At 39.2% G+C, this 25,365-nt stretch overlaps 1 protein-coding gene and 1 long non-coding RNA gene across 3 annotated transcripts in view; one reads left to right on the top strand and one right to left on the bottom strand.

The window, feature by feature from the left end:
- The window catches only part of NEDD9 (neural precursor cell expressed, developmentally down-regulated 9), a 146,370-nt gene extending 122,645 nt beyond the window's left edge, over nt 1-23,725 (bottom strand). The window contains exon 1 of the mRNA XM_072603822.1: nt 23,636-23,725. Within this exon, the coding sequence (XP_072459923.1) occupies nt 23,636-23,647 (12 nt within the window). The 5' untranslated portion in view covers nt 23,648-23,725. The remainder of the gene's footprint in view (nt 1-23,635) is intronic.
- Nucleotides 5,432-25,365, top strand: LOC140500836 (uncharacterized). 2 transcript variants are annotated; one of them, XR_011965905.1, is made up of 3 exons: nt 5,455-5,626; nt 22,266-24,855; nt 24,980-25,365. It is a non-coding gene; the product is annotated as an uncharacterized lncRNA (long non-coding RNA). The 2 variants fall into 2 exon arrangements; XR_011965904.1 differs by having other exon boundaries at nt 5,432-5,626; nt 22,266-25,365.

Below are 25,365 nucleotides of genomic sequence, written 5' to 3' on the forward strand. Positions count from 1 at the left end.
CCTATGTCCAGCTGCATCAGGATAGGGAGAGGAAGAGAGAGGTTTCACCTCTACTTTCAGACCAGAAGAACAGATTGCTAGCACTCCTCTCTGCCCCGAAGAGAGAACTCAGCTGAATTATAATAATGATAACATCATGGCTGCAGGATAGAAGGCACGAATCCAGAATTGCTTGTGGTGTGCGTTCAGGGAGTAATAATGAAGAGTGAGAGAATTATGTCCAGTAAAGGGGAATCAGGCATGGGATCTGGAAAAAGTATATTAGCAGCAGTGATGGAAATGAAGGGTGGGAGACTAATGACACTTCAGGATCTCCCAAACCCATCGGCATGTAAATCATTTGACAGGAGGAAAATAGTCTGGTGGTCCTGCCGCCAGAGATCCCAGAGAGAAGCATTTCCATTTTCAGCCCCAGTGTAGGGGTGAAATATGTGGAGGAAGCTACTGAATAGGGCTAATACCTCTCAGGAAAGAGATTTAACAGCTCAGGGTACCTTTTCTATCCTTGGTATATAAACATACAGAAGGCAAGTAAGGTGGTGCTTTCTCTGATGCCTCTGTATAGTGGGTATCTCGTGATGGTGACCAATATTTCACAAGAGAGTCTGAGATGCTGAAATGAACTAATAGAAAGAAAGTAGGAGTTTGGAGTCTACATCTTTACTGGAGAAAAGGTCAACATTCATGTATAAGGGGGGGAGGGGAGGGAGAAAGAGTTGGAGGAAAATATTTCCAGAGTCCTTGGAATCAGGCTCAGGAATGTGTTTCAGTTAGTAAAAGTAGATCTTGAGGAATTCTGCTGTCTGCTGCACAGACAAAGGATTTGGGGAAAATGTGGCAAAGAAAAGTTGAGTCAAAGGAACAGATATAGGGCTAAGCAATGAAAAAAAAATATCAGAGAGGAGAGATGGAGCATTCTGTAGAGGAGACAATTTTATATTAAGTTCCAAAGTGCATGAGGGACCTATCAGTATTTTTTATAGATAAGTTTCAGTGTTCTGTTTTATAATATCAGTTTGGTGCTAAGAGTGTGTGACAGAAACATCCCCATCCCCTCACCCCAACCTGGATTGACCTGTTGCACTAGTGGGCCAGGTGGGTTTATGGTGTTGGCAATGGGTAGGAACAGAGTTTCAGAGAAGGAAGAGGCTTTTGAATGAACCTTGTTCAGAGACTGAAAAGGAAATCTTAATTCATTAAAAAGTATGTATTAAGTGGTTACTGTGTAGCACACCCTGGAGAGAAAGACAAAACAAAACTGTATCTGTCCTCGGGGAGCTTACATCCTCTAAAGGGAGGCAGCATGAGCAAAGGATCTGGAAAAGCTTCAAGAGAAATAGAGACTGCAAGAGATGGAAGTGAGAAGGGAATGCATTCTAGTCTTGGGGGTCACAGCATGTACAAAGGCATGGGGATGGGAGATGGATTTAGGGGGAAGAATAGTAAACAGATTAGTTTGACTGGAGCATAGATTGAATGCAAGGGATTAATTTGTAATGAGCCTGGAAAGGGAGACTGGAACCAGGTTATGAAGGCCTTTAATGCCACATGGGGGAGTGAGCATTTTATCCAGAGGCAAAATGGAACTTTTTGAACAGGGGAGTGACACAGTCAGACCTGTGCTTTAGTAATAAGACTTTGGAAACTGTGTGGGGGATGGATTGGAGTGGAGAGACCTGGGTAATGGAAACCAATGAGGAGGCTTTGGAATAACTAAATGCAGAGTGGGAGCTTTGGGGGAAAGCAGCCAGCTAGAAAAGGAGGAGAAGAAATATGAAAAAAAAACAGGAATAATAGAGCTGGGATGAATGGAACCCAGACTGTGTGGATGAAGACTGGGCAAAGGCTTGCAGTTGGACTCTAGTAATCAAATCTCAAAGGACAGAATCCAGTCTGGAGGATATTAGATAACTAGGCAAGGTGTTTACCTAAATTTTAAATGAAGCAGACAAGGCACTTACACAGGGAGGGGGAAACCCCAGATTCTTCTTCTCTAGGGGCCTAAGTGACTGAAAAAGAGAAATCAGTCTCCATCTGGGCATTATGTGCTAGAAATAAGGTAAATTCAGAATTCTTAAAGTTTAGGGGCCAATACAGAAAGAGAGCCTCTAACATGGGAAAAAAAAAAAACAGGAGTGACAAAAGTTTGTGCCTAGAATGTACTTTCTAATGCCTTAAACTTATAGCAGGCCACTGAAGAACTTATGATTGGAATTTGCCACCATCAATTATCATTTGTGTCCCCTCCAACTCTCTCACAGTATAGTGAAGACATTGGATGAGTTAGTTGTTTCTGACTGTGCTATCTTACAGTGGACTCAGTAGCGATTTATTGGGCTTAGAGAAAAGAACTTGGGTATGTACTGATGGTTTCTGAGAAATCATGAAGAATTAGAGAGGGTCTTCACAACTGGACACAAGCAAATATATCCCCATTTTTTTAAAGGGGAAGGAGGAATTGGGGGGAAAATACATAAAAATAAATAAAGGGGAAGGAGGTAGATTCCACAAACTTTAGGTTTCTTAGCTTTATGTCAGTTCCTGGAAAAATACTGGGATAGATTATTAGGATACTTAGAATACTTAGGAAATACTTAGAAAAGCCAACAAGGCTCTTGCGTAGACAAAATCAATGCCACAATGCCCTTGAACTAAATTTTATGTACTTTATTTATACAATAGCTTTTTGGTTTTTAGTTTGGCTTTTCTTTGTATCCCTAGCTCTTAACACAGTGTCTGGCACACAGTTAAGCTCATAATAAATGCCGGCTCGCTGACCAACTTGCTGAAGTACTACTTAGACATTCCCTCTTCTTTCCTCTTGTTTCAGACATGGTTTTCTGCATTCCTCAACTATAAAGTGGGGCTCTTGAAATAATGATCTCTATGATCACTTCGACCTCCAAATCAATGATCTGTGAAGATAAGAAGTAAAGAATTAGAAGGAAAGTAGGCTAGATACAGGCCAATAGTCACAGAATCTAAACTGGAAGGGAACTCCAAAGTCATCTAGCCAAACTTGAAGCTGGACAAGAATACTCTCTATTGTACTGACAAGTGCTTATTCAGAGTGGTTATTGAAAATCTCCAGTGGAGGCGGGAGGGCATTCCTGGCAGTCCAATTGCGTGATTGAACAGTTCTGATTGTTAAGAAACATGTCCTGGCATAAAAGCAAAACTGGCTTCTTTTTCTAACAGAACACAGTAAGAGTTAAAAAAAAAAATGACACTGAGGAAGAAGATTGTTGTCTACATCATTGTTTGTACTTCACTCTTGAAGAGGACCATGACATCAGAAGGCCAATGTCTTGACTTGCAAGTGAACTGGATTTCAGTGAGGCAGAGATGTGCAAAATTGTCAGCCTCATTCTATCCTCCAGAGACACTGAAGTCCAATGGCAAGACATAGGTCAAGATGACTGATGATGACCCCCGATGCAGTAGGAGAAGACAGAAGAGTTGTAGGAAGAAAAAATAGGAACCAAAAAGCCCACCAATCTGGAGTTATTGGATCAGATGGAAAACAGAAAGTATGTGAGTCTAGAGGTTCCTGTGAACTGCGAGGTCAAGATGAGTCAAGATACTCTGACATTTCAATGGGTCAGCGATCTCATTGGCGTGAGATCTCCATCAATATCTTTTTTTAATTCTCCATCAGTGCAAAACATAACCCTCTCTGTCTCCCATAACTTCTCATCCTGTACAATTTTTTTGTCAATATATTTCCATAAACTGTTTATGGAAGATAACCAATGTAGCATGAGATTGTCCTTTGGTTCTTTTACTATCCTAGAATCATCAATGTATTACGGGGTTATCTACTTGTCTCCCATTCTTTACATGACCAGCTCACTTCCTTTTTTGGCCAATATGCATCCTTAGGGATGTCTTTTACTCTACTTTTCATTTGCCAGCTATCATTGATAATATTTTGCATCACTGCAATACTCTTTCCACTCCCATTTGGGTTATTTATAATTTTGATTCTTCTGAAATCATGGTCCTTACTTTTTAGCCATTTAGCAACGGTAGGAGAATATGTTAAAAAGAAAGGCTTTTATAGTAATAATTTGGGATGACTGAAAGCATTGTCCATTTTTTCATATGTGAAAAACCGTATGGCATAATGGATAGACATCTGGCCTAGGTGTCATAAAGACCTGGACTTAAATCCTACTGCTGACACATACTGTATGTGTGACCCAGGTAAATTACCAGACAAGTAATCACTCAGTGCTTCAAGCAATTCTTTAAGCCTGTAAGTTGCAGAACATCTATCAATTTACATTGGCAAAAGGAGTTATTTTCTTTACTAGGAGTTCTATATATTTAGGAAATTGTAGATCTGAGAGAAAAAATGCATTTTATATTGTGTATATATATATATATATATGATTTATATATATACACATATACACAATACAGTATATATATACATAATACATACACATACACATTACATGCATATGTTATATATGTACGTATATACACACAAACATGCACACATTATATATACATGTAGACATACATATGCATAATACATGTATTGTTTGTGGAACTCCCTAATATTTAAAAGCTTTTAGTTTTTATTCTGAATTTAAGAGAGAACAAATAAAATGAACATTTCCATATACATAATAAGAGAAAAAGAGGATTGGACATGAAACTTCAGATTACTCTTATGTACAGCTTGCTTTTCTTTTTAAAACACTTACACAGGTATGAGGCAGCACTGTGTAATGCAGAGAGCTGGCCTTGGAGTGAGTAAAGCCTGAGTTCTAATCTCACCTCTAATACACACTGACCTTGAATCTCTGCTGTAGGCACTTAATCTCTCAGAGCCCCAGGCGCCCCTTCAAGGCTATAAATTACAAAGAAGGGAACAATTTGCATTGGTAAAAGAAGTTCCTCATAGGGAGCTCTCTACTACAAATCCTAGATAATATAAACGTGTATGTGTATATGTGCGTTTGCATGTGTATGTGTGTACACACCCACATTTGTAGATAGGTAGAAGGATTGACTGATCTCATGAAAAGAATAATTTGAGACTGTCCATAATCTCCTTGGGGGCAGGGACTGTTTCACTTGTGTCTTTGTATCCCAGCACCTAGCTTAGTACCAGGTACATAGTAGGTGTTTAGTAAATGCTTGTTGATTGGCTAATTAAAAACAAAAGAAACACCAGGTTGCCCACATAACTACATACCATAGCCCAGGGGTATTTGAATAATGACTATTCTAAACCAACTGTTTTTATTAAACAAATAGTCTTGCGTCTCTAGGGTGTTCATCCCATAGAAATGACCTAATGGTATTTCTCTTAGTTGTATATACTGGGCTAAGGAGTCCAAGCATAGCTTCCCTTAGCTGGAGGTTTGAATAGCTTCCTGTCAGCATTTTTTTATCTGCTTTTTTTGCTTTTTTGTAAAGTAAATTTACTGTAATGTTTTAGAAATGAGTGTGTACTCAAATTGTCATTGGCTTTCATTTCTCTGTTCAGGAAGGAGATTGACCGTATGCTGGCTTCCGTGGTCTCTGGACTTTTTCATCCTCCCTTGACGGATGAGGTGTAGCTCAGTTCATTGATCAGAGGACAAAGATGACAAATAAAGGAGACCAAGAGGTAGGTGAACATTTGGAGACAATTAAAGCACTGTGTGATTCTCAGGAGCGACTGTGCCCTCTCCCCTTCTTTCTGATTCTCTACCACTGTCACTGAAGAAAAGGCATCTCCTCTATTTCTTGAATCACCAATTTAGTTATCTTGGGGCCAGTCTTTTGGTGATAAAGCCTCCTCGTAGGCTGTGAGGCTGATTCTCAGAGAACAGACCCATAGGCTTTCTCCAGTTCCTTTCTAAATATGAGCTATTATTATTATAACATAGGTAGCTGAACAACGTTAGGAATTCTATGCTGGCCAAACAAACAGTTGTGTCAAAGTCTCATTCCTTTGAAAATCATGTGGGGCAAAGGAAAAGCAAGCCTAATAGTTTATCTAACACCATCTTTGTTGTTGTTGTGCCTTTTGGACTGGGGTTAAAATATTCCAACGATGTGTTCCTGACAGCAGACCAAACAACTCTTCTCTTTCACTGTTTCTTCAGAGTAGGTCATTTTGTTTACATGCTTGCCTGAGTCAAGCCGATGGTATGACGTGATAATGACTTGTAAACTACAGAGGAGGGCTTGCATTTGTATAGACTAGAGCAAACAGCCAACTCTGCTCTTTTCTTCCAGTTGGCTCCAATGCCAGGAAACTGACCAATAGGTATTTGAACAATGGCTATTCTAAACCAAGGGCTTCTGTTAAACAAATGGCCCTACTTCCCTAGTCTCCTAGTCTCCTAGTTACCTCCTACCTCCCAGCAGCTGCCCAATGTTGCTCTGATTATGTCACTTAGGAAATGGTGATTATGTCTCAGGTTCACACTCCTAGCATAGACCTTCTTGGGGTTCTAGGATCCTAATGGGATGTGCACAGGTAAAGAGAGAGTCAGGGAGTATAATATAGTATAATATAGGCCAGGGTTGGGAAACCTATGGTTTCAAGGCCACATGTGGCCCTCTAGGTTCTCAAGTACAGCCCTTTGACTGAATCTGAACTTCACAGAACAAATCCTTTGGGATTTGTCAAAAGATCATTCTTGATGACCTAGAGGGCCACATGTGGCCTCGAGGTTGTAGGTTCCCCACCCCTGGTATACTCTTTACTGAAGATTGGCGTTCAACTAGGAACGAGTGGAAATTACATAGAGGCTGATTTAGGCACAATGTAAGGAACAAATCATAATACAAGCAGAAAGGCAACATTAAGTATTGAATGCAGGGGGCATCCTTGGAATCAGAAAGACCTGGGTTCAAGTTCCTCCTTTGACATATACTAGCTAGATACCATGGACAAATCTCTTAACATTTTGATGGCCCAAGGCAAGTCTCTGAAACTATGTAGTATAGACAAATTGCTAACCTGTAAGAGTGCAGGGAATTTTCACACAAAGAGCTCCCTGCAATGATAAAATCATAATTCAGGAAAGAGAGAGAGGCAGTGGCACAGAGGGGAAGGGAAGGGAATAAACATTTATTAAGTTCCTACTATGTGCCAGGTACTGTGCTATGCACTTTCCAAATATTTTATTCTCACAACAGCCTTGGGAGATAGGTGCTATGATTATCCCCATTTTACAGAGAAGGAAACTGAGGTAGACAGAGATTGTTATTTTCCCAGGTTCACACAACTAGTGTCTGAGGATAGATCTGAAGTCATCTTCCTGACTCTAAGCCTTTCTACTGTGCCACCAAGTTGCTTAAGAGACAGCAAAATAGAGATGAAGACAGAAAAAAGTAGAGTGTCTTATCCCAGGAAGCCATGAGTCTAGAAGCCTTTAAGTAAAAGTCAGATAAAAAGTTGTGGATTTTAGAAGAGAATTTTTTTCAGGTTTATATTAGATTATATGGCCTCTGAGGCCCCTTCTAAGAAACTGAATTCTGAGATGCCTTTTGCTTCTGGCTGATTTGTATAAATGATTTCACTAAAGCCCTTGATTATAGAGAGTAATGTTCTAGATGGGTGAGGCAAAGGAGCTGCTTTTATTCGGATGACACTATAGGCAGTGCTGACTGTGCGGGTTTCCTGGGTCCTCATCTCAGAATTGATCCAACATATACTCGCCTAAGTATGGGTACTCTTTTTCTCCTTATTATGTTCTTAACTCCATTGATTTCTAAAAACTAACTTGATTCCCCAAGTCTCCCAAACTCCTTTGTCCCTCACCCTGGCTAGTTGGCTTCACAGATGCCCAATAACTGATTCTTAATTGCCTTTCTCCTTTTTTCTTTCATGGCTACCATACATGTCTTGGTGACTGATTCGAGCACCTGTTCCATGTTTTCCCTCTTATCTCTGCATCACAAGAAAACATTCTCTTAGCTTTATTCATAAGGGAAAAGTGAAATATACAGAAATATAAGAAATGGGGCTGCAGATTATGGAAAGTATATTTAATAGGAGTCTCTAGCATAGATAGAATAATTCTCAAACTACCAAGGCTGATTTATTTTTGAGCTAAAGTTTCTGGCCAAAGCCCATATCATAGTTTGCTGTTCTCCCTACAAAAATAATGTCATATGCACTAGAACAGCCTAATCCCCATCTGTGATATACTGATCAAAGTGCTCTAGACAGATCTCATTTGCCCATTTTATAATCCCAGGCTTCCTTTCAGGCAATCAAGAAAGAATACTGCATTTAAAGGGAAAACCTACAGGTTCTAAACCATGCCCCACTGCTAACTACCTGTGTCACTTGAGATGAGGCATGTAGTTTTCTTATTCTTAAAATGAAGGAATTGGTTTAGACTGTCTCCAGGATCTTGTCCAACTCTAACATTTATGTGCTTCCTAACTGTTAACAGGCATTTGGCATTCACCTACATTCTCACTTAATTATTGCCTAACTAATTATCTCTCTCACAAATATCAACTTTTCCCATCATCTAGAAAACAGAATAATTTCAACCCATACCTCATGTATCACTAAAGCTCATACAAAACAAATCAGCTATTACTTTTTCCTAGGTATGGATACTCACACCTACATATAGACACACACTTATGCATATATTTATGTGTCCTATAACTAGATCTGAAGTTCAAGTAGTATAAAATTTCTTGAATGTGGCTCTGGCCAGGAATCAAGAAACTGCTTCCAAGACTGACTAAAAGTGTGATTCTTTCTTAGTCTCAATCCCCTTTTGGTTATTGTTGTTCATTTATTTCAGTTGTGGCTGAATCTTCATGACGTCATTTGGGGGTTTTCTTGGGAAAGATACTGGGGTACTTTGCCATTTTCTTCTCCAGCGCATTTTACAGGCAAACTGTTAAATGACTTGACTAAGATCACATAGCTGGTAAGTGTCTGAGGTCAGATTTGAACTTAGATCTTCCTGGTGCCACCTAGCTGCCCTTCACTTTCCCTACTCATATACTAAAATAGATATAGTAATACCAGGATATTACCTTAGTAGGATATTATGAGAATAAAACAAACAAAAAAAGGAATTGGAGTACGGAATTTAAAGGTCATTAGATGGAACCATTGATAGATACTTGATTAATTTATGTACGATCTTACTTCCATTTCTTGATGTACTGATTTAGCAAATGTAAGGTTTAGGGAGGGAAAAGTGTACTTCAAAAAAAGATGAATTAGAAATATAAAGGTGGGGTGGGTATTAATACTTCATTAATTTTAAAATCAACGTTTGTTGTTCATGAGACATAAAAAATCTGAAGTGATGATGATAGTTCGATAAATAGGAGCTTTTTCTAAACCTTCGTCCCCTACTCCCATATTATAGCTGGGGAAATATGGATAACAAAAAGTTAAATGATTTGTCCAAGGCTCCTACATCATTCACTGGCAGATCCAACACTTAGTCTGGACCGACATGATGCCAAACATCTGGTTGGAAATGGAATTTTCAGTCAAATATCCAAATATGTAGGCCAACCAGATTTTAGAAATATTTAGACATGTTTTTATGTTAGATGTTATTTTAGATAAATATTAGAGCTTTAGAAGCATCTAGAAAATCAAGCTTTTAAAATTACTTTTCATACAGATGTTCAGCATCATGTACTATAGACTGAACTTGAAACCAGGTCTTTTTCATGCATGAAACAGTTTCTTTCCACTAGCCTATCCTATTAGGACTGTGCTCACAGCTTTTGCACCGGAGAACCTCGCACATAACCTCCTATTTTTCAGTCTCCTCTTTATCAGCCAGGGGTTCTGTTTTTTCTCCTACCAGGCTTTGCGTTTCAAGGACAGTCTTTCAGAATTTCTCTTTCTTGAGACAACCTGAAGTTCTAAGCCACACTAGCAACCTTGATTCCTCAACCCAAGTAGCTGGTAGACCAGAGCAGAATGTCTCCAACCCCTAAGTTGTGATGTCAAAAGGCAAACACAAAACACAACCCTCAACAGGTGGCCCTTTGCCTCAGGATAACACATCATACAGTATCTTGTTTCTATTTTTCCTGCTTTTCTTGACCTTTTCCATCGTAACTTCATCTCACCTGGGAAACCAAGCACTATTCCTGCTAATTAGGAATTGACATGATGCTGGGCAGTTGCCACTTGGAGCAATGAGCAGTCCAACTCTCAGACTGAGGCATTTCAGGGACACGTTGCAGATGGTAGATGTCAGAGCTTATGTTACTCCCCAGAGACAAAGAGACATCTGGAGCAGACGACATGGTGTTTTGGAAAGAACACTGTCTCTAGAGTCAGGAGACCTAGCTTTGAATCCAGATTTTGCCACTTTATTAACTGTGTGAGTTTAACTGCGCCTCAGTTTCCTATCTGTTAAAATGGTTGGGATGTACTAAATGAATAAGACCTTTTCTAACTTGAAGCACATGACTTTGTGTCTTGGTCTCACTATTAACTACCTGTGTGATCCTGAACAAGTTACATGATTTCTTTGTGTGAGTTTCCCTATTTCTCAAATGATGGGACTGGGCAAAAATGATGTCAAAGGTCTCTTCCAACTTAAGCATCCATGACTCTAGGAAAAATGTGGTCAAAGAGAACAGAGTTTTATAAATGAACCTCATAACAACCCTTGAAAGTTGTCGGTACAGATTTTATCCCCATGTTGCAAATGAGTAAACTGAGGCTAAGTGATCTGGCTATGGCCATATAGTTATTAAGTATTAGAGGTGTGATTTGAATTTGTGGCAATTGAACTCCAAGTCAAACATGCTATCCATCTCCTCACACGTACTCTTACCAGTAAGAACATCGATGTAAACATAGCATAGATATATGACATCCCAAGCTGATGTAGTGATATCACTACCCTGTCACTATATGTTCTCAGAGATATGGAGATAGATTTAGAGAGAGAAGGAAACTGAGAGGTCATTCAATCTAGTCCCCTCATTTTATAGGTGAGGAAGCTGGCAGAGCTTGCCTTTTTGCATCTCATAACTTCACTGCAGTCTTGGTTCTGAACACAAAGCATGTACAATTTGCAATGCACATGCCCTCAGGCCACACAGAAAAGGGATTCCCTAGAGGAAAAAGTTTAAAAAATCCTGCTCTCGGCAGTCCTCTTAGACTATAAGTTGTCAAGTAGTTGCCATCCAGCCTTGATAGACAGAGTTTTCTCATCTGGGAGTTCTCCATATTGATGAAATCACAGGTGCAGTCTCTATCCTCAGGACCAGAATTTTTGCAGCATTCACCAGATCAGGTTCATAAGGCAGGAAATGCTCATGGAAGTAAGCATAATAGAAGGACCATCACACTGCCATTGTGAGACCCATCTGTCTCCTTATAAACAATATTCCAGATATCAGGAACTTGGTCAAGGGAGGAGGGTTCCCTATGGACTAGAACAGGGAATAGATCTTCAAAGCTGATGTATAGTGTGTGTATGGGAAAGTATGACAACACTTAGCAAAAGTCCCATACTTTCACAAGGAAACTCAGTGAAGTATGACTCAGAAGTCAAACAGACATCGGCAATTCTGGGAGAGGGATCTGCCCTACCCAAGACTTAGCAGAGATGTGGTAAGGATGAATGAATTGGATGCAGGTGGGAGGATCTAAACAGAGGCATTAGGGTTGACAGGATGTCTGTCACTTCCAGACTTCAGTTTCCTTATCTGGAAAATGAAGCACTTGGACCAAATGACCCCTGATGCCTCTCCAGTTCTAGCATTCTATAAATCTACCTAGCATATTCTTGTTTTTGCAACTTAGGAAGGAAAGATAAATAATGTTCTCCTGGTTCTGTTCACTTCACTTTGTGTGAGTTCATATAAGTCTTCCCAGGTTTTTCTGAAAGCACCCTGCTTGTCATTTTTTTCTTTTTAATATATATTTTATTTTTCATGTTAAACAATTTTTAACATCTTATTTTTTTTAAGTTTAGAGTTCCAAATGCAACCCTCCTTTTCCTCCTCCCTCCCTGAGAAAATAAGCAATCAGATATAGGTTATACATGTGCAGTCATGTAAAACACTTCCATATTCTTCATTTTATACAAGAAGATTCAATAAAAGAAAAGAAATGAAAGAAAGTGAAAATAGCATACCTCCATCTGTATTCAAACAATAACAGTTCTTTCTCTGGAGGTGGATAGTATGCTTCATCATTAGTTATTTGGGAATATTTTAGATTATCATATTGCTGAGAATATAGCTAAGTCATTCACAGTTCTTCAAGGAACAATGTTACTGTTACTATGTACAATACTCTCCTGGTTCTGTTCACTTTGCATCAGTTCATATAAGTCTTCTCAGCTTTTTCTAAAATTATCCTGCTCATCATTTCTTATAGCACAATAGTATTCCACAACCATATGCCACAACTTATTTAGCCCTTTCCTGATTGATGGGCATCCCCTCAATTTTCATTTCTTTGCCACCACAAAAAGAACTGCTTTAAATATTTTTATATAAGTATGTCCTCCCCCTCCCCCTGCTTATTAAATCTCTTTGGAATACAGACCTCGTAAATTTTAAAAGAAAAGCAAGATCTACGTAATAGAGATTTTTTGTTTAATGTATAATATTCTCTTTCTTTTTCTACAATGTATAAGGAAATGCTTTTTTTTTAAATTTGGTGTTTGTTAAAGGCAGAATAAAAAAGATATGAACAAAAACAAAAACTAACCCCAATTAGATCAGCTGAGCCTCCCTCTCCCTGCCCCTGCCCATTTCTTTCTATAACTTTGATTCAGGCATATATAGATACACATAAATATATACACACACATATGCACACATATATGTGTGTGTATATATATGCATGTATGTAAGTATATACATATGTGTGCTTTTCCTTTCAGAATGAATTCCCATAAATTGCCTTTTTAGCTTGACTCATTTTTACTGAGTGAAAGTACCATTAGAAGGAAACCCGAAGGGTTTCTTCATATTTTAGGGGGAAAAATGCAAAGGCCCTCTGAGGGGAAAAAAAAAAAAGCCACAGAAGACTCTGCAAAACCACAGTCTCTGTTCTCCAGTCAGGGAAAGTGTCTGGTCAGGATGTGAAAATGCTGCTAAGTTCAGGGGTCATTTGCCATACCTCAGCTCCTGTTTACTTCCTGGACATTGGACAGGGTCCTTTACAACAGTATAATTTCTGCAGTTCAAGCCACTGGGCTCTGTCATCCATAATCAAAGGCAGAAAGTCTTAGGTAATCATATCCAAGGGAATTCCATTTTACTTGATTTAAATGAGAAAGTTAAATCTCAGTCTAGACGTGCCTCTTTGTAGCCCCAACGAATCTTACACCCTGCAGGACACTTGGTCTTTGAATATGTTTCTCATTTTCCAGACAAGCCCAGGGGATCTGCATCCCTCAATAAAATTCCTGTCTGCACTAAATTGCCTTTTGGTGGTGATTTATACCTCCATAAACCTCCATCATGGGGAGAGAGAGTGTTTAATTGTATAACTGACATGACTTATGCAGGGATGAGTTATTAAGCTTATCTCTGCAAAGGGGATAGGGCAGGGCTTGGTGAAGTCACAGGCATTTGCAATGGTGGAACCAATGACAAGGAAAACAATCAGGGGCTTCTGTGGAGCCCAGGACCACTATGCAGATGACAGGGCAAAAGATTTCATAGAGACCACCCTTGTGGAACAGTGCCTTGACCTAGGAGTCATGGATTAGATTTCTGTCCCGGGTTCTTATTCAGGCTCAAGCATTTATATTGAGCACTCAAGACTAGGAGCTCACTCTGTGGGCTACAAAATAGTTATGAAGATGCCCCTAGTCTCTGTTCAAAAGGAACACATAATGTAGCTGAGGAGACCACACATATATACATGAAGTTGGGGTGTGCTACAGTGGATCAAGCATTAGTTCTAGACCCAGGAGACCAAGGTTCAAATCTTTTCTCTTGGGCTTTCTCCAATGGCACCTCCAGGATCAAATATAAAATCCTCCATTTGGCCTTCAAAGGCCTTTGTAACTTGCCTTATCCTGCCTTACTAGTTTACTTATATCTTACTCCCTCTTATGTCTGCAATCCAGTGATAATGGCCTCCTTTCTGTTCCTTGAATAAGACATTCCATCTCCTGACAACATGTGTTTTCATTGGCTGAACCCTAAGACTGAAATTCTCCCTACTCTCCTTCTACCGTCAAAGCCAAGTTATAATCCTACCTTCTGTAAGAAGCTTTTCCTGGTCCCCCTTAATGCTAGTGCCTTCCCTCTCTTGATCATTTTCAATTTATCCTTTATCTTGTTTGTACATAGTTACTTGTAAACGGAATGTTAATGTGAGTTTAATGGTGGGTGGGAAGAAGAGTTAAAGATCTTCCCCTCCCGTTAATAGGCCTCAATACCTTTTGTTAATTTCTACTGAGGCAGGGTCAGAGGGTTGTGCACCCTACTCTGAAAAAAAGTGTATAAATATTCTGAGGTGAGGTTTTATTTTGAGACTTACTCATCGGAAGTGTTTGTTTGGCCAGAGGAGACTCTGGGGAGCCACGAAAGAACTCCCGGGCTTTACAAACCCAGAAGTTGGTGCTTCTCTCTCTGGTAACTATGTATGTATGTAACGGTCAGACAGTTGGATCTGTGTGTTGATCTATAATCTATGTATTGCTTATAGTCAGACAGGTGGAAGCTCTGTCTGCTGGCTTTTATTTCTCTGTTTGTATTTTCTCTGAAGCTCAGGGTGCTGACTTTTCCCCCTGAACTAAGTGAATGATATATGTGTTTGATTAAAGTGATTGTTGACCCCTCAAAAGTTGTTTTCCTTTTAGAAAAGCAGATCTTAGAAGTTGTACAGCAGCCCCTCCTGCGTATGCTGGGGTCCTTGAGGATATAGTAAGGTGTCTCCTCTGTTAATACTAATAGCTAGCATTTCTATATCAGTTACTATGTATCAGATACTTTGCTAAGTACTTTATAAATATCTCATTTGATCTTATAAAAAAAATCCTAGGTGGTAGGAGCTATTATTATCCCCATTTTATAGATGAGGAAACTGAGGCAAACAGAATCAAGTGACTTGCCTAGGATCACTGGGCAAGTGTCTGAGGTCAGATTTGACTTCACTAAGGCCTTCCTAACTCCAGGTTTGGCACTCTATCCACTGTGTCACCTACTTGTCCATTAGATAGAGAGCTTCTGGAAGACGGATTGCCTTTTGCTTTTCTTTGTGTACCCAGCACATTGCGCAATGTCTGGCACATAGTAGGTACTTAATAAATGCTTGTTGACTTGATTGGACTATGTGACGTTTAGCAGTTTAGGCTGCCTGGGCTTCCATTTTTCTCATCTATAAGATGAAAGGGTTGGATTAGATTGGTTCTGAGATCCCTTCCCCTTCTTGCTCCCTGATTTAATTGTAGGTAGCATTGTACATAACAAAACCACATGCTGATATATGGACATGATAAATTATGCTATACAAATTATGTAATATATTAGAAGACAGGACCATATAGGATAAGGCACAGATTGTATAGTATAGATAAGAATAATAAAAGTAAGAAGATAAAGGAAAGATCAATGTGGGTTCATTTTGCCAGACCAGGAAAAAGATGGCACTTGATCAATTAGTCAGATATAAAACAGGAAAAAATTAAGAAAGGCTTTCCAAGGTTGGGGGAAAATGAGGAGAAAGCCCCAGCAGAGATCTGAAAGTGAGTTGTGAGTATGGTGTACATGGGAGATAGTAAGGAAGGCTCGTTTGGCACAGAGATCAAAGCACATTTGCACATTAAGAAGCAGTGAAAGAGAAAATAGGATTGGTGGGGTGAAGTCTGATTTTGGAACTATATCTGCTCCAGAAGAAAACAGGGATCCAGTAAGGGTTTTTGAGATAGGGAATGACAAAATAAGGGGAAGGACTATGAGGGATGGGTGGAGAAAGGGAAAATCAGGAGTCAGAAAGATAGACCAGGAGGCTATTGTAATTATGGTATGAGGTTTCCATGAAATACTGTGTAACTTTAAGAAAACTATGTGCATATCTGTTTCCTTATTTCTCTGCTTGAAAGATAATAGGAGGTAATAATAACTTCTCTCCCTTCTGATCTACCAAGAGGGAGTTATGGGGAGGATTTTACATAGTATATAATGTCAGCAAAATCTTTTGTGCTATTTGGAGAATCAGACTCTTAGATTTGGAGGATCCTCCAAAGTTCGTAGGATGAGGAGATCCAAGATTTAGAGATAGAAGGGATCTTAGAAGCCATTGAATCCAACCCTCTCATTTTACAAATGAGGAAACTAAAGCTTTCATTTATCCCACTCACACAGAAAGTACATCACTGAGATAGGTCTGAGTCCAGCTGTTACCTAAATCATAAAGTCTATTTATTACCTTGGTTTCTTAAGGAACAAGAAGTCACAGAGCTCCTAAGTGATGAAAATAATACTAAATACCCTGTACGAAGCCCCTATTTTCCCTCTGCCTCTGACCCTTGAGAATTAGGCCATTGGTAGGTTCGCTAAATCTCTTAGGCTTTATCTTTTCTCTGTTTCACTTGATATTAACCTAGTGATCTATAAGAGGTAAGCTGATAGTTTTAGAGCTAGAAGGTGTATTGGAGATCAAGTAATTTAGTCTCTTCATTTTACAAATGAGGAAACTGAAGCTCATTAAGCCAAAATGCCTTATCCATGTCATAGATGGTAAGTGCATGCCTTGGCATTCAAAGCCAGGTGCTCTAGCTCTGAATCCAGCACGTTTCCTTGTATTACTCTGCTTCCTAGTTACAAATAGAGGGAAAGCCAGAGCTCTGGAAGAATCTAGCTCTTTGTAATTACCTGTTTAGAAAATTAGTTCAAAGTAGGTTTCCTAATGGACACCCATACTACCAAAGATGGTTTTGCAAAACAAGGAGAGACAGAGACAGAGACAGAGACAGAAAGAGACAGAGAGACAGAGACAGTGAGAGAAACAGAGAGAAAGAGAGAGAGAGAGAGAGAGAGAGAGAGAGAGAGAGAGAGAGAGAGAGAGAGAGAGAGATAAAGACACCTCATACCATCGATTCTCAAGTCCTAGGGGATTTAGCACCTTCCCACAAAGGCCCTTGAATAAACTATGTGGTCAACCACTTTGGAATTCTAGGGAGTCTCTGTCTGATGAGAAAAACTACAAAGGACCTTAAATAATTTCAGTCTTTATACTGTCAACATTCCTTGTCCCCACAAGAGGCAATGAATTCAGTTTGTTTTTGTCTGAAGATATATATAAAGTAAGGACAATATCCGGCAGACAAGTTTGCAGCCCCGTTGTCTGGGGAGAGAGGAGAACTGAAGGAGAGATTTAAAATATTTTATCAATCACTCAGTTTTCTTGAGTAGCTAACTACCTGGGCCAAACCCAAAGGCCACAAAGTGCTGAAAAGGAAGCATCTTTCAGAGGCAATGTAGTGTAGCAGGAAGACCATGAGATGTAGACTCAGGAAAGATAGGGTCAAATTCCAGCCCTGACTTGCTAGCTGTGTGGGTATGGGCAAGTTATAATCCCTCGGAACTTCATTATCCTGACCCTTAAAAATACCAGGACTTGCACGTTCCATCTTACAGGGTTGTTGTAGGGAAATGTTGTGAATGGAGACAAGGGGAGAGATTTCAAAGATGGTGTGGAGGTAGGAACAACACAATTTTGGCAACTTAGCTGTTTGAGACTCAGAGAAATCAAATGAATTAATTGATCACACCACACATCTAGGGTGACTAGAAGGAGGAACTGAACTCAGTTCTTCCTGAATCCAAGGCTGTGACTTTATATACTTATGATAAGGAGAAAATATGCTGATCTAGAATTTTCCAGTCTTAACAGTTTTAAGGGGCAGCTAGGTGGCTCAGTGGATGGAGTACCACACCTGGAGTCAGGAAGACCTGAGTTCAGACACTTCCTAGTTGTGTGGCCCTGGGCAAGTCATTTAAACTTGTTTGTCTCAGTTTCCTTATCTGTAAAATGAGCTGGAGAAGGAAATGGCAAACCATTCCAGGATCTTTGCCAAGGTAACCTCAAATGGAGTCATGAAGAGTCAGACATGACTGAACAATAACAGTTTGGGGTCAATTTTAGATGGTTCACTAAGTTTAAAAACAATCCTATTCTAAACTTGGGTTTAATTCATGTCTCAGAGTTGGGTTGAATGAGCTTGGGATTCAGTGAATTATTGTGGATTGCCTCAATTTGGGTTTAGGGTTTGATTTAGCTTTAGTCCTTGGTGAATAGAACTTTTTAAAGTTTCTATCTTTAAAACCCTGGCACATAGCACAATAGTGTACATAGTAGGTGTTTAATAAACATTTAGTTTGAATTTCCTTGGGTTGGAAGATATTATTCAATCAGACAACTGGAAGGGATGTTACAAAGGCATTACTTAGGTCTGAACGTGTGTGTGTCTGCAAGCATGCATACAATACAAACCAGTTATGGGATGGGTCAGGATTCATTTCTCATCAGCAAATCCATACAGGAATCCTAATGTAAACAAACATGACTTCCCTAGACTGAGTAAATAAAATATTTTGCAAATATGCCTATTACTGTTTTTCAAATATACATATGTATGAATATATATATATATATAGTTATGATGAATAAAGCGTATTTAGATGCCTGACTGAATCCACAGTAACCTCTTGTCATTTTCTACCTTTACAATCAGCAATAGTAATGACATGGGAGCAAGAGGCAGAAAAGAGGAATGATACAGCTATTCCTCACTGATGCTTTAGAGTAGAACAGAATGAGGCAGAGGAATAGAAAGAGACAGAGAGGGAGAAAGAGAGAGAGCAAGGGACAGAGACAGAGAAAGGCAATTGGAAGGTGGTGGGAGTGAGGGAGGGAGGGAGAAGAAGATCTTGAAAAATCGAATTACTTCTATTTTTAATATTTATTATTATTATTTTTTAAATTTATGGAATAAAATGAACATTTCCATATAATAAAAAGATGATTGCACATGAAACTGCATTTCTATTATGTATATTATGTACAACTTGCTATTCCTTTTAAATATGTAATAAAGTTATCATGTAAATTTCTTTTTTCTCACCCCCCCAACCCTAGGGATGGCTACCATTAGACACAAATAGGCATATACATGTGAAATGATTCTATACATATTTCTATTTGTCAGTTCTTTCTCCAGAGGCAGGTAGTATTTTTCCTCATATATCCTTTATAAATAATTTGGGTATTTATAATAGTCAAAATGACTTATTCAAACTCATGCTTAAAATAATACATATAATGTTCTCTTGGTTTTGCTCATTTTGTGTCTTTCCATGTTTTTCGAAGATCACTGAGTTCATCATATCTTATAGCACAGTAGTATTCCATCATAATTGTATACCACAACTTGTTCAGGCATATTAAATTAATTAAAATTTTAATTAAGCTGAAGCATAATAAATTCTACTCTAACCCTTCATTTTAACTCTGTGTGTATCTTTCCTTCTTAAATGTGTTTCCTGTAAACAACATAATGTTGAATTCTGATTTTAAATCCATTCTGCTATCCATTTCTGTTTTATGGGTGTGTTCATCCCATTCATATTCAAAGTTAAAATTATTATTTGTGAATTTTCCTCCATCTTATTTTTACTCACTATTTTCTTTCTCAGCCTTTCTTTTTTCCCTATTCCTGTTACCTTATCTTCTTCCCTTAACTTCCTATTCTTTATTTTACCCACCCCTTTAAGAGTCCATCCCTTATCTTGAAAACATTGAAGCCTAATTATAAAGCAGTTACTAAGTCAAACGGTTTACTTATTATATATGAAAATGTTACCAGCATTTTAAAAACTGTCATCATTACTAAGAGAGTTTGAAAGAAAGGTTGAGGTTTAGTTGTGTATAATGAAGTGGTTCTAAAAAACAAAACTGGGTAGGAAAAGGTAAAAAGGAACAATGGTCTCATAAAATGGGGTGTGAAAGGAAGAGCTAATACAGAGGAAGGAGGTGGGGGTGGAGGGTTGATGATGTCAGAAGCTTATTCTCATCTGGGTTGAAGAGGAAACAATGTGTGCATCTGAATGGGTGTAGAAATCTTCTGAACTTGTAGAAAGGTGAGAAAACTGGGGGACAGGGTCAAGGAGAAACATTTAGAAAGGTTTATAAATTAATATTTAGGAGTGTAGGGAAAAGAGATAAAGGAGGTGCTATTTTTAATATTAAAAAGTGTTCTCACACTTAAAAGGTGTTAGGTCGCCCAGTAGATAGAGTGCCAGGCCTGGAGTCACAAAAATTCATCTTGAGTTCAAATCTGGCTTCAGACACTCACCAGCTATGTGACCCTGAGCAAATCACTTAACCCTGTTTGCCTCAGTTTCCTCATCTGTAAAATGAGCTGAAGAAGGAAATGGCAAACCAGTCCACTATCTCTGCCAAGAAAACCTCAAATGGAGTCATGAAGAGTTGGACATGACTGAAAAACGACAACAACATACTGCAAAAGGTTGGGAAACAGTATCCTAAGTCATCCGAGTCAAATAAAAGTTCATTTCATTTTTCAAACATATCCAGAGAAGGAGATAATATGAATTCTTACCTTTTTTAGATACCTTATAGTGTGTAACAACATTTCACATTTTAGTAAGACTTTTCCTTTTTAATCTAACTTAAATTTTTCCATCTACATTGAAGTAGGATCCTTTCAAAATGGTAACCATGTTCTACTTTAAAAGAATCAACTAATATCTAAATTGAGGTTTTAGAGTTTTTTTTAAGTAAGGGGAAGGAACTGGATCTGTAATTTTATCTATATAGGGAATTCCCATTGAAGAAACTCCCTTTACTCTCGCAGGTTGACAGTTTATCTGTAATTGTACTGAGCTGCCTGGGTCATTAAGAGGTTAAACAATTTCCCATGGTCAAATGGCTGGTATGTTTCAGATATAGGATTTGAACACAGGTTTTCCTGACTCCAAGGTTAGCCCTCCATCAGTGCTGTCATAACTCTTTTCTGTGTATATATACAATGACAAGATTCTGGATCCCATTGGTGAGTAGAAATCTAAGTTCTCCTTCTTCCCCAAGGGAGCTATCTTGACCCTGTGAGTACTTAGAGCTAGGCTTTGATGGACGTCAGCCCTCTAAAACTAAGGGAAAGGAAAAGAGGAAACCAGGGAGTAGAAAGTATATTTCAAGTTAGCAAGAGGCTAACTTGAGAGAAACTGCCCCTAAGGATGAGGACGAGTTGTTGAATGGAAAAATAGTGGTTTGAAGAAAAACCATCATGGAAATGGGAGCCAGGGTTGTAATAATGGGAAGTGGCCAGCACCAATACAGGCCTCAAAGGCAGGATCCAGGTGCCATGAAGCAGATCTAGGCAAATCCTATTTTACTGGACTGTGCCGCAGGGGCAGTCATAACTGGTGGTGATTACTTGCCACTAGACTTAAATGGCCCCCCCCAGCTCACCAGTGTCTTCTGTTGGAATGTTCATCTTGCATTCACTGTGACTTTGAGTGAGAGGAAAGTCTTCTGCCAAGCTCAGCACAGCGCTTTTACTGACAAGTGAGCTTGAGGCATCAAAATGCCTCAAAATATCCTGACACCAAGATTGGCCTTAGAAAAATTGGGCATCAATAGAGCCATTTGCAGTAATTGAGGTCCACGTTGAATCTGAAATCCAGTGAATTCTAAATAGACCTGCTTATTCTGAAGAAACTCCTTCAGTAATGAATAAGCGGAATGAAGAAGACATTGATCTACAATTGACATTTTGTGATATTTTAAAATGTTTTCTGCTCTGAAATGTTTAAGGATTATTGAAACCTTCTCCTTTCCCCTGCCTCTCCATTTTCAGGAAACCTGGAATCTGTTCCTGAAGCTTATGTTTGATTCTATAAACCTGATTTTCCTTCCTCCTCACCATGTCTTCAATTGTCTTTTAAAAAAAAAAACTGTCACAACATTGTTAACCATATCATTAGGGACTTGTTTTTCTTCACTAAAATGTATCAGAGAGAGCAAAAGACCAGGGGTTGGGGGTGGGGTGTTGGAGGCAGGTGAGAATGAGGGAGATAAATTTTACAATTACAGGGCTATTTCCTGGCCTATAGGCTCAGAATGAACAAAAGAGAATTGTTGATTCAATTTTATAACTTAACTGATGCAGAGAGAGAAACTTAAACCTGAATCATTATAGGTAAACTCGTCAGCAGCTTTGGTTGGGGGAGGCTAAGATAAAATTCTGGTATGGGAGGTATATCTTGACTCCTTCCTTTTCCACTGTTTTTTCCCCCTGTAGGTATGGCTTATAAAGAAAACCAAGTCATGCCAATGGGGTGAAGCCAAGGGAATAGCCTGAGAAAGTAATTTCTGAGAAGAACCCAGGGAATGGCTGGAAAAGGGGAAATCAGATTCATACAAAGGTGAAAGGTCAGTGACAGGGAATGACAACGCTGCCCCCACACCCCATTAGCTCAGCCTAACATATACTACCATTACCACTACTGCTTGAATAGTATAATATATATTTTAGTACTAGGAAGTTAGTTTTCTTTTTTGAAAATAAATTTTTACTGACATCTTTCCTTTTTTACATCTCCTAGGCTTCCTCTTAGGTAGCTAGGTGACAGAGTAGATAGAGTGCCAGGCCTAGAGTCAGGAAGATTTGTTTGAAGATTTGTCTTCAAATTTGGCTTCAAACACTTACTAACTGTGTGACCCAGAGTAAGTCCCTTCGCCCTGTTTGCCTCAGTTTCCTTATCTGTAAAATGAATTAGAGAAGGAAATGGCAAACTACTCCAGTATCTCTGCCAAAAAACATAACAAAACCCAACAAACCCTAGATAGGGTCAGCAAGAGTCAGACACAGCTGAAATGACTGAACAGCAATAGCCTTCCTCTTGTATATCTTCTCCATCTAGAGAGTTATCCCTTATACCAAAGAATTTTAATAAAAAGAAAAAGAGTAGAAAAAAATCTGCAAAACCAATCCATACATCAAAGGCAATTAACTTTCAATTATCCATAAGGCAGAAAGCTCATATAACAGACCTTAACAAAGAGTCTACAAATCCCATCACAGTCAGTCAATCTCATTTCTCACCAAACCATTAAGCATTACTGACACAACACTGTCTGTCCTAAGTAGGAAAAGTGATTGAGAATGATTTTTGTAAGATATGACCCCTTCTTCTCCAGGACTTTGTTTAATGATCAGCAATGAAATCTTGTGTTCATCCCCAAGGAAAAATAGAAGAATAAAAAGTAGGGGAGACATCAGAGATCCAAATCATTCCCAACCTGGGGAAATTGTTCCCTGAATAAGGCTGCAATATTTAGATGTTTTTAGCCACTAGCCCTAGTTCATGGATTATTCTTGAAATATTTCAGATTATTCCCTGTCAGATTTTAGAATGGAAGAGGCATTTCTCCTGGCATTGCCTTGACCATCCAGAGAATTCTCAGATTTGTTGTCCGTGTTAAAGACTCATCACAACAAAGTCTCACTGCCTAGATCAAAATTAGTCCTTTTATTCCAATATTACCTAAAAGCCTTGGTGGAATTGAGAAAGTAGTTTGCATTATCATTTCACTGATATTAGTACACCTGTTGAGTCAACATAGATAAGTAGTACTTAAATAAAATATGTCTGTCCAATCACAACTTACTGTTTCCCACATTTTTCTCAGTTCTTCTCTTTGTTAAATCAGGGAATGATGGGGCTCTGGAGTAGGAAGCTAGTGACTCCAGGGTTTCAATTCAATTACAGATTTCTTCTTTTTCATAGCTCCTCAAAAAGCTTCCAAAAGCAGGTCTCATGTTGGGGTGTGGGGTCATAGAAATGATCATCGATGGCTCCTGAAAAGAAAGATTGAAAGCTTGAAAGTGGGAAATAATAATGAAAATAATAGTTTGTTTTTCCATAGAATTTGGGAGTTTTCAAAGTGCTTCCTTCTCCCCTCTTTCTCTAATAGAATGTAAGCTCCGTAAAGGTAAGACTTTCTTCTTTGAACTCCCAAAATATATCACAGATACACCTGTAGAATACTTGGCACATTGGGCAGGGGGAGGAAAAGTGTAAGCAAGGTGGGATTCTTTTTTTCTTGGAGTTCAGTTTCCCAGGCTTATACTAAATTGTAAATATCTGAAGGATCAATCTCCTTTGAACCCTGGTAATTCATAGCTGTGCTGAGTAACAAAGGTTTGGTGCCTTCTTGCTCTGAGCTTATTAGTTAAAAGGGTATATATATACATATATATATATATATATATACACACCCTTTTATACATATATATGTATATGTACATGTATGTATACACACACACACATATATATGTTCTGAGGCAAGATACTACCTTGGGGGGGCTTGCTCATATAAGGATGTTTAGCCATTATTAAGGAGCCCCCCCAGCTGTGAATGTGAATCACTTATCAAGGCTTGAAGAGGAGACCTCTGATAGAGAGAAGACACCTCTGATACCAACCCTTGTGAGAACACTGAAACACTGGACTGGAATAAAGTACCAAAGGAGAGTGTGGGCTTAGTGAGACTGGATTAGTTATCTGTTGTTTTCTGGTTAATGTATTATTTTGCTGTGCCCAGAGCCCAGACTGGAGTAACCCTCTCCCCATGTGCTGGAGGAAGATAAGCTGTCATGGAGTTGGGGTGGTACAGGCCAGAGTACCTGGACCCAGGCAAGAGCAGGTAGAGCTTGGAATGGAGCAGTCCTTTTTCCCATGAGGTGGGATATGGAGCAGGAGCAGGGAGCTGTCTGCATGTGAACCCAGGCAGGATCCAGGAGTGGTCGGACCCTGAAGGAGGAGAAACTCCTCTGTTCACAAATTAGCCCTGTGTCAAGATGGTGACTTTACAACAGGACAGGAGCAGTGAGTATGCTTTCCTGCCGTGTGCCCCTGGGTTGACTTGGGACCCAGGGAAGCGGAGTTGTCTATGGTGGGATGGGGGAAGTGCTGTGGTCCCCTGGGACCCACCCTGTTGGCTTTCTCCCAGCTGCCCCTCAGGACTTTGAAGCGGAGACTGGAACAGTGTTAGGATTTGGACTTGGACTCTCTGGGCTCATCAAAGCATGTGTGCACCCGAGAATGCCAGGTGGGAGCCTGCAACAGCAGTGTGGAGAGAAAGACATACCCCCCAGAGGACTTGTACATTTTGTTCTGAATTGAGGGGATCATAACCTATTGTGACCTAGGGGTAGATGGTGTTATATTTTCTGCTACCACTGGGGATGTGCTGTGTAAGGGAAGACCTTGGCTTGGGATCTCCTGATTGTATAACGCTTTGGTTTCTTGAATAGGATTTGGTTTTGAGTAAATAGAGAGCTTATTACTTTGCAATTCAACCCTAAATAAATATACAAATATATTCACAGCACCTGC

The sequence above is a fragment of the Notamacropus eugenii genome, chromosome 4, assembly GCF_028372415.1.
Source record: "Notamacropus eugenii isolate mMacEug1 chromosome 4, mMacEug1.pri_v2, whole genome shotgun sequence".
In the NCBI taxonomy this organism is placed as follows: Eukaryota; Metazoa; Chordata; class Mammalia; order Diprotodontia; family Macropodidae; genus Notamacropus; species Notamacropus eugenii.